The following is a 15,709-nucleotide window of genomic DNA, read 5'->3' as shown; positions in this document are numbered from 1 at the left end:
GCTTCACAGCTTGCACTCCGCTGGGTAAAGTCTGGCACTGGGATTCATTTAAGGACTTTCAGAGACTTCGGTTTGCTAGTTTTGAAGTTTTGAATCAGTCCATAAAGTTTTTCACATTGCAATTGTTTCTGGCCATCGTGTTGCTTTTGATATTGCTGACTCATATTTTGCAACACAGGGGTTTGTGTGTTTACTCACTGGACTACACTGGCAGCTCAGATATGGGAATCTAGATTTGGTATCTCTTATGTACCAGCTTTTTTGCTGAAGTCTCGGCAATGATGTTTGTCTGACAGGTTCAAGCTTTTATACCAAATAGAACAACAAACTGGCAGATAAACACAGATCAAAAAGGTGCTTGCCCTCAGAAATTGATGAAGCTCACCTGGATCAGCAATTGTCACAATGGTTTGAGGGTATTTGCCAACCTTTGCACCGAACCTGGGGTTGATGAGATCCACCGCAAACTGTTTCAACTGCTGATTGCGAAGAAGGGAGTCTATCTCCGTCAGCTCCAGCAATTTCACCTGCACCTCTTTCCGCTTTTCCCCAGGCTGGAAGACTATATCACCCTCCGCAAAAACATAATCCTTGGGAAGAGAGAGAAAGAGTTCGCTGAACAGTGTACTGATGCAACACAAATATTTTCTACATCTCTAGGACCATATAATGGCTGAACAACCATCAAAGGGTCTTCCCAAAACCATGGCTATCAAGGCTCTCCCCCTATTAGTCAGCTCTATTGTGCTTACTTTGCCTTCCTGGGCAGTGAGATCCCGTGTCCTGTATGTTATCTGAGACTTCCCGTTGTCCAGTATGTCACGAAGTACAGGGATCTTAGCCACCTGGTCAAAGCGGCTGTATGAATAAGCTGGCTCCTGGAAGCGAATGATGCTGTTTGCTAAAGGGATACAGAGACAGTGGTAATGGTGATATTGTGTCTACTAAGTGCCACAACTCATAGAACAAAACTCACACTTCAATATTACCCTAACTTGTTTTCTAACATTCGGTGGCTAACTAGTTCCACTACAACAATTAATCACCCAAGGATACTCTGTAGAACTGAGAAAGGTAGTCAGAGCACTGCCATGATATAGATCTAAAATTCAATCCACAAAAGGTCACCATGTTCATCTGCAGCACATATAAAGTGATGTGTATCTCTACATATGGCTGTACAAGAGGTATGGAGAACCTGTGCCTCCCCCAGATGTTGTTGTTGGTCTATAGTTCCTATCAGTCCCAGACAACATAACCAATGGTTAGAGATGATGGGAGTTGTAGTCTAGAAACATCTGGAGGGTGAGAAGTTAGCTTACTGCTGCTTTACAGGAATCCTGTTGGAGTTTTCAGACTGTCCAGAGACCTTCTCTGAGAATGTTGCCTGAGTTGAATATGCCATCATTACCCAATTGGCCTACAGACACATTTACCTTGCTCTTTAATAATGGTGATGTTGACAAGCCGGCGCCCAATTTCTGCAGTTCCCACAGGGACATCAGTGGCCTCCACTTGCAGCTGTTTTTCATCATCATCTTCTTCCCTGATGAAGAGGGGAACCCGGACATCCACCTGCTCCACTCCTTCCTGAAACTCTACCATGCCGTGAGCATCTTGGGTAGGGATGGAAGCACAAAAAAGCACATTTAGAGGGGAAGGAGTTATTTAGAAAAACATGCAACTCTTGGCTTTTATTGGAGGCCTAGCCATCAGCTGGTTGTAAACCTGTGTCTAGGCGGCATTAGTTCCGACTGCAGGTGGAATCCCACCTTGTTGACTGCTCCTCAATAAAAATAAACAAATCCCTTCACCATATGTCAGTGAGAAGGCTACAGTAGAATCTTCTGGTTTTCTATGCGGAGGGAATGTTTTGTACAGAAGAGCTTAACATCTTATGAGCCCCCACCTGCTGTATGACATGATAAAGTCCAGACAGAGGTTTACAACCTTGGTGAGAACTAGGACAAAATGTAGCATTCATCATCACCTACCTTGGTCAGAGATTACAGTGTAGTAACCAGGGGACACTTTCAGATCGTTGAAAGCCTCTTGTGCGACATGCTTCTCTGTTACTTTCACAATCTCATTCTTGGCTGAGCGGGGAGCAGGGAGCACTGTGTCCACGATTGTGTGATCCTGTCTGAAGAAGGCAGGGGGGGATGGGGGGGGAGAGGAAGATCAGGATCTATTTACCTAGGCTATTGGCAATATAAAGTCACTGCTCACATACTCTTAGACACAATGATTTTCAGCCACTGATCTGGAACAAGTGCCAGTGTGAAGACTCTTTCCACAGCAATGGGGCCAGATGAAAGCTACTTCATACCACTCAAATAGGGAGTGCTTGCAGCATATCCATAGAATAAACATTGCTACCACACTGAAGGGGTAACACAGGTCACAGTTCCCTGGTGTATGTGAATCCACTTCCTCTGCTACATGTTCATCACAGGGAAACATGGTAGTGCAGAGAGCAACCATGCTAATGATACAGTTGTAAGAAGACATCACAGTTTCTGAGTGGTGGGTGAAAACTCTCACAGAATAAGCACAGCAATGGAAAGTATCCAAACGTCTACACCTAGATGGAAACCAATAAATGAATTCCTTACCTTTTCCCAGCATTTGGCTGCAGCCTGGAGAGTAAACAGACAATATGCATAATTTTAATTACAATCCAAGGAGAAATACATAGATTTTTTGGTTTGGTCTTTCAAGCTTCATACACACTCTGACCTGGGGAAAGCTGTTGGGACAAGAGTTCTAATCCTACTACTTTATATTCTCTATATTCTTCCAAGGATGCCCCCCTACACTTAATCACACCAGACATTCAGCCATGTTTTACCCATTCTCATCTTTAAAAGGTGCACCCACTGGAAGAGATCTCACTGCTTCTCTACATGCCAGTTGCCCCCTCCCAAAGTAACTCACCTGAATTTTGTCTGCTGAAATTTGTGGGCACCAGGGATAATCCTGTAAACCTCATTGAGCTGTGAAGAGCAAGAGAGAGTGTCACTAACTCAGATTTCCTGGTGTTCATCCCAATATCCAGATTAAGGGGTTTAGTTAATTCCACTTGATTTCCTTATGTTGAGCAGACAACAACCATATGCTGTCTCTTAACTCAAATCCAAGAAAAGGAAGCTTGCATTGGCTTGATTGTATTCCCCCTGCCCACCCATTCCTCAGTAGCAAACCCAGTAGGCAGCATTATTCCTGCTCCTTACATTCTCCTCCACATCCTTTTGCAGTTGCTCATGCTCACGGCTATCTGGTTTTGCAAGGTTTTGGGTGAAGAGCCGGGCCAGTCTCAGAGACACTCCGTATGGAACTGGATTCAAGGAAACAAATCAATCAGCAAGAAACACTACCAGCAAATAGCATGCATGTGGATACATGAGATGTAGCAATGGGGGTGGGTGGGCAGAAGCAGTAGAGCCATTTTATTATTGTTAGTTTAATTTTGAAATCAAAGGCTAGAATCTGATTTAGGACATGTCTGTCAAACACACATAATCTGATTTAATAGTGATCCTGTTTCCTTCCCATCAGTCAACTGTAGTTGCATGAGAGACCTAGGGATCTCTAACAGATAAATTATCAGCACAGTTGCTCATGATGATACTGTTCTCTTGTATGGCTGTATCATCTTAAAAAGAAAGCCAGGGGTGAAGGAATGCCCCTTGTTTGAAGAAGCTCCAGTGTCAAATCCCTTTTCAAGTGGAAAGCCAGCAGGGAAGAAGGTTTCAAGCCCTCAGGGATAAGGTTTCAAGCTACACAGACAACTTAACTAACTGGAGAGAGATTATGACATGGGGAAGTGTTCTAAGAAGTAATTTCCCACATGCATTCATGTGAGAGGAATGTGCATGTTCGAATCAGCTTAGGATCAGATTCTGAGAGGACAGAGGGACCACTCCCCCCCCCCACCATCTTTGGCTCCAGTTAGCCCCTTCTCCACCTTGCAAAACGGGCACTTACTCAGGTCCTTGGGATTGAGAGCTAAGGAAGAGAAGCCTTCCTTGTGCACATTGTTGTTGATCTTCCAGTGAACTGTGTCTCTGCCTTTCAGGTTGCCGCTGCGAACCATGGGAGTGTCTAGGTGGTCCGAGGTCATGAGGCTTTTTCTGAGCAGGTAGTGGTCCTCCTTGAAACCAACAGTGCGGCCTTTGGAGAAAGAAGAGGAGTTAGAACATAGAAACAGCAACGGCCCTGCTCAAGCTTTACATCTTTCCCATATACACGAGTAAGCAGAATAAGAGGACCTCACTTCAAAAGCAGAAACAACCTGTTACCTACCTAGCAAGGTTTCCCCAGGATTTTTTCTAGATGAGAGCCACTTTTAGTTGGGTAAATGGAATTCAGGTTGCTGGCAGCAGGCTGTATTATTGTATAATGCTGCCAAACACCTGCCCTCTTTTGACCTGTGGGTCTCTATGCTCACATAACAATGGTCCTTGTTTCCATGCCCTTTGTTTGATTCACATGTTACATTTTTAGCATGTACCCATATTATATATGCCAGAAACTAAACATTTGGTGTACTGAGATACTTTTTAAAAAACACACACACTGAATATGTATGTATGTATGCATGCATGCATGCATGCATGTATGTATGTATGTATGTATGTATTTTTGTATACCACCCTTCATCTGTAGATCTCAGGGTAGTAATATGGGTACATGGTAAAGAGCACTCCTGACTGACCATGGTTCCCTACAGTATATACTCTCAAATGGGAATATTTTCCTGATACAAATGTCAGTCAAGTCTGGCTGCTTGGTTTCCAGGGAATCAATGCAGAGCCCATCCTACCCACCCCTGTGCCCATCATGCAACATGACTGAGATTAAGAAAAGATTAGTGTGGAACAAGCCCCCCAAATACAAGCTAATAAATTTGCACACAAATGGCTTAAACTGAGGTTACTGTTGATGTAGTTTCTTGTATGACAGATGCTTCTCTGCCATGTTCCAGGACACTGTAATCAGAGCTCCAGTAGTAGTCATGGCTCTGTTCTGCCTAACAAGACAGGCTTCAGAATTTTGCCTCAGGCCTTATCTTTTACAATCTAGGGAATCACACAATTCAATGCCACATGTGTGCTTTGATGATATGAGGCTTCAGATAGCAATACTTCACATCTCCAAAACCAAAGGGCATCTGGTAACGGGCTTAGAAAATCCTTGCTTGCCTTAAGACCACAGACAGCAGTTGCCTAGCAGTGTTCAGGGGCAGATAAAACAAGTGGCTAACTCAGCTGCCAACCTTACAGTATCTAGGCCTTCCTCTCCCCATCCCCATGCAATGTGTCACCCACCCCAAAGACCACATATAAATTCAAAATAAGGTACCTCGTGCACAACAGGGTAGCAGAGCCAGGCAACCCTAAGTGGCGAAAAGAAAAACAGCAATAGTTAGGAGAGGGAATTCTTTTGAACGTGACGATGAAAAACAAAACTATGGGTAGGAGGACAAACATCTTCCCTTGGGGTAGTTGAGACCAGAAGATCCACTCATCAGGGATGGGGCTTGCTACACAGCAACATTCAAGCCTGCCTAGTCTGATTTTCAGCCTAGGTGCCACTTAGAGCTATCCAGGCTGCTCCCTACCTAGTTGTCCTTTGGCCCTCAGCTTTTCTTGTTCTACCTGAACTTCCCCTCTGTTCTGACACTGCCTTGCTGGAACCTGACTGTTGCTTGACCTGCCTTTATTTCCTGCGTCTTGAACTGTATCTGCACTGGTGTCTCTAGACTCTTGCCTGGCACATGCCTTCACTTCCCCAGAACTCTACATTAGGTAAGTTCTCTCTCATTCACCACCCTTGGCTAGATAGATCACACCCACGCCACCCATTACTCCATCTGAAGTTCCCCTTTCTCATTGCAGGGTGGAAGTCTTGGATCTTACCTTGCAACAAGCACAGAACTTCCAGCACAGCAGAAGAAGCAGCCCCAGGAGGAGCATCAGCAAAATGACTAATGGGATAAGCCAAAGGAAGCTTCCTGATGGGCACTCTGTAACAACAGGGAAACCTTCATGGTTAGGCAGGGGTAGCTGGGAAACTAACAGAATTTGGGCACAGCAGGGAAAACAGAGGAAGAACAGAGGACGCTGCCTTATACTGAGTGAGACCATTGGCCAATCTAGCTCAGTACTGCCTACCCAGAGGCTCTCTCCCAACCCTACCTGGTGGTGCCAGGGATTTGCCTTCGGACCTTCTGCATGCAAAGCAGATACTCTACCACCCAATTACAGCCCTTCCTTATGGCAGGGCTGGCCTAAGAAATTTTCTGCCTGAGGCAGAGGATAAGATTGTCCCCCAGCCACTCTTGATTCCACTTACAGAATCCAATTAGACTGGCAAATGAATCTTACTTCAACAACAAAGAAGAGGCAATGTTCTCCATCGTGCTTGAAGGCAGAAAGCTGTGTCCTCCAGAATCTCACTGCCTCTTTCCAGTATCTGCCGCCTAATTTTACCTAAGGAAAGGGCTGTCTCTGCAGGTGAGGGGGCAAGATGATGTGAAGGCTCTAAGCTCTGTGACTGAGCTCCTACTTCCCATGCAGAAGTTCACAGGATCTGGGATCTTCAGGAAGAGCCAGGAAAGACTTCTGTCTGACACCCCAGAGACCCACTGCCAGTCAAGTTAGATGGACCAAATGTCTAAGATAGCTTTCTAAGGGGCAGAAGATCCTGTTATGATCAGGAATCAGTTTCACAGATTTGACTTTGTCTAGAAATCTGCATAATGGAGTTAGTTAAGCCTTCATTATTAAAACATGCCTCAGAAGATCTCAGACTATGCAAGTGTACAACTCTGACTACGAATCTGGAAAGAGAGAAAAGAGCTGCCTCAGTCTTGCATCTCTACCTAGAACATCATTACTTACCTTTCTTCCTTTGCACAATAATGGTGCCATTAAGCTCTGGGTTGGAATCCTCTTCCATGCGGTAGTGGTACCTGCAGTCATCCTCTTCATCTTGGTACGAACAAATTGTATTTAAATCTTCCTCTGCAGAGACAAAGAAAATTTATAAAATGCTACCAAAACATCTTCAACATTCCTGAGATTGTCTTTATTGCCACCAACACAGAAGCAAAGTTCTTCACATCAGGCAGGGCTTCATTGAACTCTTAAACCAGTCTTTGGGGCAGTGAGAAACAGCAGGCTGAGGTTCCACTGTCCAGAAGGCAGTAGCTTAGTCAGAAATGTGATACAGTGCACACTGTCTTTAACAAGGCAACCATTCTCTATGGTTAAGGTTTGCCTGTTCATGCTATTGGTGAACTGTATGAACTGAAGGCTATTCCCTTGGAACCAAGACACACACTTGATTTGATGTACCATCTTAATATGGTGAACGTGTGTACACCCCGATGTGCAACTGTGTACACATTTATCCTTTAAAAATAGGTGGAGGAAGAATAATGTGTATTATTCATACATAGGTAGTGATGCAAGCGTGTTCACCATGTCTAGAAGTGAGTGCAAGATGGGGCAGGAGGAGGCCCAACTAGTGTGTGGTGTTGCATGGCCCTGTGCTCATTCCATAGTTACTCTACTACACTTTGCGATGAAATGGCCCACAGTTGCTTCTGCAAGAGTCAGCAATACACAAGCTGGTAAACACTGATCAATATGTCTCCTGAAATAAGTAGTGGGTTCAGTTGATAAGGAAGTTCTGTACAGGACAGCTGAACACAATTTTGTTTCCACCAATGCACTGTAAGAGAAGGACTGCTATCCGTGCCAGTGATAAGAGAATCTGTAGCCCTCCAGTTGTTGCTGGACGCCAGCTCTCATCAACCCCAGCCACAAACCTTATGGCTAGGGAGGATGGGAGTTATAGTCCAGGAACATATATGGATAGCCACAAGTTGACCACTCATACTCTTTGGCCTACAGCTGAACATCAAGGAAATCATGGTACCTTGTTCCAGTTCATCCACTACTCGGATCTTGTAACGGCAGTTTTCACATTTCTTTCCCTTCTTCTCTCCAGTCCCCCAAGCCTGGCACTGAACACAGGTTCGGACATCTTCTCCACACACATGTCGGTAGCCCTGTTCACCAGAGAAAGGACATCAGTCTACAGAAGTATTGAAGAGACAGAGTGAAAGACCAGCAGAGGTGGAACATTTGACTTTTGGAAGAGTGTTTGAAAGCAATACATACATTTATCTCATCGGAGAACAGGAAGGAGAGAAGGAACAAGTTGTTGCGTGTAATACATAAGACATATAGGGCTAGGTTAATCACTGTGCTGTGAGTTGCAGAGAACTCTCTTGTGAAAGAAGCTGTTACTGTGGCAAATAAATAATTGAGAAATTCCCTGTTGCAATCCCGACGAAAGAAGAATGGATGCAAAAAATAATGGAATATGCAGAAATGGCAAAACTTACCAGAAAAATAAGAAATCAAGATAACAAATTTTTTTTAAAAAAGAATGGAAATGGCTTATTCAAAATTTACAAATAAACTGTAAACAGATAAGAACATTGGTAGGATTGTTGTAATAACCTGCAGTTTTATAAGAGTACAGTCGTACCTTGAAAGCTGAACGGAATCCGTTCTGGAAATCTGTTCAACTTCCAAGGTGTGGCTTCCGATTGGCTGCAGGAGCTTCCTGCAGCCAATTGGAAGCCGTGGAAGCCCCACTGGACATTCGGCTTCCAAAAGAACGTTCGTAAACCGCAACACTCACTTCCGGGGTTGCGGTGTTCGGGAGGCAAAATGTTTGACTGCTAAGGTGTTCGTCAGCTAAGATATGACTGTATATATTTAAAGTAAATGAATAAATGATTAAGTTCAGTTAATTTGGAATATGAGGAAAATATTTTTTAAAAAACGCAGAAAGAGGGGGAAGGAAGTTGAGTTTCAAAATGTTAAAATGATTGTAAAATTATTAAATGTATAAAATTGAAAATCATAAATAAAAAGTAGAAAAAAGAGAGAAATTCGCTGTTGTAGATAGAGTGTGTCCATCTTTTGCTTGGTCTGGCTTGTAATGGAGACATCATAAGTAAGGGCTGCCAGGGAAGTTCATATTAACAGGGGAAAGCGGGAGCAAGGGAGTGTCCATGTGTGGCTACATTTGCAGTGATCTCTATTTGTCAAATATGCACGAGAGGCATAAGGAAGAGTAAATGTGGTTTTAAAGAGTTTTAAAAGCACAAAGAATAATCTTTCAAATATAGCATAAGAATCGACCCAAAGTCCTAGTCATCGGCTATATAACACTCTAAGCATGCTGACCCCCCTAAAGTCACTGGCTTCATCTAAGAGCTTACCAGGGCATAACTGGTTTCGCAGGTGGGTTCAATGTAGAGGGCGGGGTTACTACAGATGCATCTGCCGCATTCACATCTCCCGCGCCCATTACAAAGAATCTGCAAGAGACAAGGGCAAGTACTGAAAGTTCATTTTCAAGTGATACATCATCTTCCATTCTGAAATGGCAAAACCTTACCCAAATTCAGTTGAGGATATTTTTTTCCCCCACAGCCAAGAGGAAAGTTAAACATGGGGGAAAGAACCCTTTGGATAATCAGAGGGCTCTTTCCTTACATCTCTTAAGAGTTGGTAAGGATTTTAAAAGCGTGCGAAGGGTCATAGGGTCTGGACTTAAGCAAACAATTCATAATAGTTACATGGTGGCCTAGATTACTCAAGAGAGCAGATCAGAGTTTGGACTAAAATGCCTTCATATTCCTCGTGTGTAAAACAAACAGGTTACATATTCTGAACACGACCTCCAGTTTAACAACTGCTGCAAAAACTGACAAAATAAGCTAAAAACAGACTTCATACCCGTGCCTTACTTCTCCCTTATTAGTCGAGTTCCCACAGTTCTCAGAGCACAAAAGTAGAGTAGGAAATGGCCTTAGTGTGCAAATCAGCAGATGGAGGGTGGATGCAAAGAGGCAACTTAATGGTGCAATTTCATGCAGTTTTGCAGGGTAGATACAATTCCCTGGGAGTTTGGTGAACAAGCCAAGCCACAGAAGGTGGCTGTTCTGTGAGTAAACTGGGTTATCGAAAAGTGAGGGAGTGAGGCATGCTCACCTCCCGTGTCTGGACACTTGTGGCTAAACTTTTCCGCTGCCTCTTCTATACAGCATAATGCTAAGCAAAAAAACAAAACAAAACAGCACTTCATCCCGCGAAGGGTCATAGCTCAGTGGTACAGCATCTGCTTTGCATGTAGAAAGTCCTAGGTCTGTGTTATGTATTGTTGCTCAAAAGCGAACAGGCAAGACCCCCACTGGTCTTTTCAAAGGCTTTATTATCAGTGCAAAAACATTCACAGTGCAGGCCGTCTCAATTCCCTGTCTTGCTCAGTCACTAGCTGAATCTGGGAGTGGGCGGTCCTTAAACTTTCCCCAGCAGTGTAGTCTCTTGACCCCCATCCTACGCCTCCCCTCTCTGCGTGTAAACCCACTGCGCAGAGAGGGTGTGGGCAAAGGGGGACCTGCCTCCCCCCCCCCGCTTTGCTCCTGCTCGGTGCTGTGGCTCTCCCTTGCATCCTCCGAGCCCTGCATCCCTTCCCCACTGGAGGCGTGGCTTCCCTCCTCCGTGGAGGAAGTGCTGCTTCTCACGTTCTTTGGAGGCTCCCTGTAACCCAACTGCCCTTCCACCTCTCGCCTCTGAGCTGATGGCAGTTCCCTGACAGTCTGACTCAGCATAAGGGAGTTTTCTGTGTCCTACCCCCTCTCTGTGGGTTAAACCACAGAGCCTAGGACTTGCTGATCAGAAGGTCGGCAGTTCGAATCACCCCGCAACGGGGTGAGCTCCCGTTGCTCGGTCCCAGCTCCTGCCAACCTAGCAGTTTGAAAGGATGTCAAAGTGCAAGTAGATAAATAGGTACCACTCCGGCGGGAAGGTAAACGGCGTTTCCGTGCGCTGCTCTGGTTCGCCAGAAGCGGCTTAGTCATGCTGGCCACATGACCCGGTAGCTGTAGGCCGGCTCCCTCGGCCAGTAAAGCGAGATGAGTGCCGCAACCCCGGAGTCGGCCACGACTAGACCTAATGGTCAGGGGTCCCTTTACCCTTTACCTTTACCTACCCCCTCTCTGAAGATGCCTTAAATCCATTAATCAGTCTACCAGCTCAAGTCCATTATTGTCTACTCTGACTGGCAACACCTTGCCCAGGGTCTCGGAAAGATCTTTCCCGAGAGCCTGGAGAAGTGAGGACTTGAATTTGGGAACATCCCAATGCAAAGCATAAGGCCTGCTACATCAACTTTGAAGTCACCCAGCCGTCTATTTAAACAGAACTCTCTCTGACCTTCAGGCTGTTGTACATGAAGGAATACAGCTTCCTATCCCCCTTGTTTATCTTTCTAAGAAGGGCAGGGGGGAATAACTTACCCCACTGCTGGAGATGCAGGTCTCATTGCTTGTGGGACACTCACAGCCAGGGCCTTCCCAACCACTTTCACATGCACACTGACCCATGTAGCAGCGCCCCCGATCTGCATAGAGGAAGGAAACAAGGATAGGGTTTCATAGAACTCAGCCTACACTTACATGGCTGATCTAGCTCAAGATTCACATCTTTGGCAAAGTGCCACAATGCCCATAGTTATGTCAGGAGCTTTTGGGGGTTTGTTGTTGTGTTGCTGTTTTTTGTATCTTAGATATTTTGTGCTTTTAAAAATTAAGAATAAGATGAAAACAAAAAAAAATGTATTGCAATAAATATAAGACCATCTCACACTGTGGCTGCAGGAGCATTATAAGGTGGAAACAAATGTTGACGTCAAATAAAGGTCTGTACAGTACAGTAATGTGAAATTAAGGAGGGAAGTCCTAACATTTTTATCTATTGAAAGATCACAATTTTGGGTCAGTCATTAAGTGAGTACTGTTGAAAAACAGCTACACAACAAGGCCATGGAAGATGTATATACAACAGGGGTAGAGAAAATCTGTGTCGTGAAGCATTTAAGGGTGTCTTTATTCAAATGTGGTAGAAGTGCAAACCATTCAGAAGTTTTAAATGACTATAATCAAGACAAAGAAGTGGGGAATGTTAAGCTACTGTGTTTTCTACTTGATGGATTCATCGAGTATGCCTCCAACATTTTATAAAGGTTGATGCAGAAAGACAACAACATGGTCTTGTTTGCTGCAATAAGAAAGGCCAAGTACTGGAAAGGGAAAGGTGAACCAGAGAATCCATAGTATGTTTTTTATTCACACTGCAATCCTAACCACACATACTTGGGACTTAACTTCAGAGTACTTGGCATTCAGACGTAGTTTTTAGGAAACCAATAATGCTCAGGTCAACATCAACCCGACCTTGGCTGCAGCCAGACACAGTGAATGCAGGGAATCTGTTTAAAACACAGTATTTTGCCCACTCTGTCACTGGGCTAATCTCTACGGAAATGGATCACGAAAACACCTTTTGTTTTCCCTTCACTTGAGAGTGTAACTCATGCCCTCTAGAGGCTTTCAAAGAGAAGATGACAGATCTATGACCAACCACTAAAGGCTTTTCTTGGCATTAGCTGTACAAGCCTAGGGGGATTCAAAGGCAAAGAATATGAGGAAGGTGTGATAGCCTTCAGAAAAACTCAAACACCATAAGTTTTATAACTGGGGCAATAGGTTTGGGGAGGATCTTCTATTCAGTCAGTAGCACAATACTGAATCCTCTATAATCTATGATCCAGTTGTGGTGTGATTTCACAAGCATCTGGGAACGACAGTTTACGGTGCAATACTAACTGTGCCTGCTAAGGCCTATCGGATTCAAGGGAGCTTACTCTCAGGTAAATGGATTCAGATGTGTAGCCTTAGCCTGCAGCAGAAAGTTGTAACCACCTGAGGGCAGACCTGAAGCCTGGTCACTGCTCCAGAAGGCCTCACTCACCGTTGCAGAGGAATCCGGAACTGCGGGGACACTGCAAATTGTCAAATTCACAAAAGCGGCCTTCAAAACGCTGGGTCCGACCTTCAGAATAGCACTCGCATTGCCCACAGAGGCATTCACCTTGCCCTGAGCAGGGCTCTGTATCCCCTGGTCGTACGCAGGCCGCATCATCAGTAGAGGAGATGGTAGAGCAGTTGCACGTAGCTCCCCGCCTGTCATGGAGAAAGGAAGTCAAGACAAAGACTGAGAAGGGCCTCAAAGGTCTGACATCTTGGAGAGCTGAAAGGACCCCAATGGACAAAATGTGGAGACAGTGTGACTGCAAGGGGGACAAGGTCCTGTTTTTGTGTTTGAACTTTGGTGCACGGTGCTTAGAAGGCATGGTGCAAAGAAATGATAATAATTGGCCACAGCTCAACCTTTCTTTGCCATGAAGCGACTATTGAGAGGTGAAAGTGTGGCTCAGAGAAAAGCAGACAGCATGAGTCCAACATATATTTCCTGCCTCCTATTCGTAGTTGATTTGGAAGGGAAGAGAGCGGTCAGGAAAGTGACGCCTGAGAGGTGGGATTTGGGCACACAGTTTTCGAGTCTCATTTTCTCTCTCTCCCTGTGCCTGCTTCACAGGGGAGGGAAAGGGAGGGCTCCTTATGTTGCCCTCTGCTCCCAGGGATACTCCCGGCAGCAGAAGCAAGGTTGCACGTGATAACCACGTCCCTTGCTAGATTGCTGGAGTTTGGGGGTAGTAGGTTATTCAGAAACTAAACATTTTACAGCTAATTGGGGTGTGGGTGTCTAACATCAGTAGGGAACCTCTCCTACCCTATACTGCTCCCTTTTCAGACTCTCAGGGCATCCATGGGGTACGGGGACGGGACCCACTCTACTAAAGTTTAATACTAAAAGTGGGAGTATTATCCAGAAACATAGTATAATAAATAGAAAAATGTGAACATTATCAATAAGCAAATTATTTTGAAGTGGTTTCCTGAACAGGATATTCCTAAGGCACCAATTACGGTACCACATAATCAGTCAATCAGGTCTCTGTATGCAATAAGCAGCTTTACTGGGTAGGTTTACACGTAACGTTGAACTATGGTTACCATTAACCAAGATTTATAAAACAACAATAAACCAGTAGTTTATTGTCCAGTAGTTTGGAGGATGAATTGTTTGGGATAGGTTACAGTAGTTTGGAGGATGAATTGTTTGGGTTAGGTTGCTGGTCCCACAGATTTTTTATTTATTTATTGCTGCTACACTGCTGCATTTTATTGATATCTGATGTTTTTGTGTTTTATTTTATACATTTGTCCTTATGCTTGTTATTCGAAGCTGCACTGTGTTCCAGATTGGAGGAAGGGCAGGGCACAAATCAATCAACTGATATTTTCTGCTGAAGGAAATAGAAAACACACACCCCACTTAATAAAAAATAAGGATGAGGTATTTACCAGCCTGCATTGCAAACACACTCTCCACAGGCGAAGTTCCCCCTGAAATTGCACCTAGGTGATAGGACTTCCTGTTGCTGCAAAGTACAAGAGAAGAGATGTTACTGAACTTTATTCTGGGGGATCAGATTTAGTCACGTGTCCTTTAGAGAATAAATAATGGTAGCCTCTAGTTTTGCTTCTATATGCAAACCTAAGGAGCTCATACAAGAGTCAGGCTTCCTATAACATTAATATCTAGAGCCATTCTTGGGGTAGGACAACCAAAGAGGAGAACAAAGAAGTACCAGTTCACAGGGGCAGGCGTCGCAAATGACTGAGGCTGCTACTTCCACGTTGTTACCGAAAGAGGAGGGCTTAATGTGGAAAACGCCATCCCGATCTTTCTCCGGGAGACTGCAGACATGCTTGTCACCCACTTGCTCATGAGCTTTCACACGGACTTTGAATCTGCCCTAGATGGAAGAGAGAAGTCCTGTTCATTTGCTGGATTGATCCAAAGAGAGAAAGACAAGAGAGATATGCCACTTTAAACAGCAACCTGGAAGGTGAACGGCTAGGCACAAGGCTGAAGACGTAGAAACAAGGAAACGGATATTGCTAACCTGCTTCCGAGATGGATAAGAAGTATATGTTCTCGATGCTGCACCACACTGGCTGGCAGCATCCCCCCCCCATGTATAATTAGCTGGGTGGGATGGAGATACAACCAGAAAACCTACACGATGTGGTGGTGGTCTGGGATATGGGCCCCTGCTCTTCCTGTCCTGAACAGTTATTGTTAATGGCTGCTTCCAGATGGGACTACCTAATCATTGCTCTCAAGTTCTGAACTAAAAGTGAATTGCAATTGACTTTCCACACTAGAAGGAGCATTGCGCTTCTGTGTGAGTCTTACTTTGTCCTGCCCATCCTATCAGGTGTGACGTAGCTGATGCGGATGGGCGCATTTGAAGGTCAGCAACACACATTCGCTATTCATTCATTCAGTTTATATCCTGCCCTTCCTCCTGAGGGAAACCAGGGCAGCTTGTGGGGAATGCCTTTTTCTTCAACCCTGTTTTCAAAATCAACCTTTTTATTAGCAGTAAAACACTTTCCTGCCTTTTTTTCTGAAATGGAGGAATAACTCTTAACACAGTCATGCTATGTTGCTGCTGCTGCTGCTTGTCTTACAGTGCTATAACAGTATACTAATGCAATTATGCAATTTCTATTCTGAACTTAAAAATGGAAAGCATAATGCTGGTGGTCAACAAAAGAGGTTTAAAGACTCTCTCAAGGCAAATTTAAAATTGAAGTATAAACACCGACAACTGGGAAACACTGGCCTGTGAGCGCTCCAAATGG

The 15,709-nt window shown here is 44.5% G+C and overlaps 1 protein-coding gene across 22 annotated transcripts in view; it reads right to left on the bottom strand.

Annotated features, from left to right (window-relative positions):
• Window positions 1–15,709, bottom strand: part of ITGB4 (integrin subunit beta 4) — a 68,350-nt gene that overhangs the window by 20,507 nt on the left and 32,134 nt on the right. For all 22 annotated transcript variants that reach the window (XM_083487323.1, XM_083487322.1, XM_083487329.1 and 19 more), the window contains exons 11-27: window positions 14,647–14,814; window positions 14,360–14,436; window positions 12,903–13,114; window positions 11,390–11,493; window positions 9,308–9,406; window positions 7,948–8,080; window positions 6,906–7,028; window positions 5,922–6,028; window positions 5,365–5,398; window positions 3,988–4,173; window positions 3,234–3,337; window positions 2,938–2,996; window positions 2,616–2,639; window positions 1,995–2,143; window positions 1,437–1,616; window positions 753–901; window positions 386–590 (exon numbers count right to left, since the gene is read on the bottom strand). In XM_083487323.1, coding sequence (XP_083343449.1) covers window positions 386–590; window positions 753–901; window positions 1,437–1,616; window positions 1,995–2,143; window positions 2,616–2,639; window positions 2,938–2,996; window positions 3,234–3,337; window positions 3,988–4,173; window positions 5,365–5,398; window positions 5,922–6,028; window positions 6,906–7,028; window positions 7,948–8,080; window positions 9,308–9,406; window positions 11,390–11,493; window positions 12,903–13,114; window positions 14,360–14,436; window positions 14,647–14,814 — 2,113 coding nt within the window. The remainder of the gene's footprint in view (window positions 1–385; window positions 591–752; window positions 902–1,436; window positions 1,617–1,994; window positions 2,144–2,615; window positions 2,640–2,937; window positions 2,997–3,233; window positions 3,338–3,987; window positions 4,174–5,364; window positions 5,399–5,921; window positions 6,029–6,905; window positions 7,029–7,947; window positions 8,081–9,307; window positions 9,407–11,389; window positions 11,494–12,902; window positions 13,115–14,359; window positions 14,437–14,646; window positions 14,815–15,709) is intronic.

Source organism: Podarcis liolepis, assembly GCF_965112155.1.
Source record: "Podarcis liolepis genome assembly, chromosome: 2".
NCBI classification, from domain to species: Eukaryota; Metazoa; Chordata; class Lepidosauria; order Squamata; family Lacertidae; genus Podarcis; species Podarcis liolepis.
This window is presented reverse-complemented; position numbering and strand designations above follow the sequence as displayed.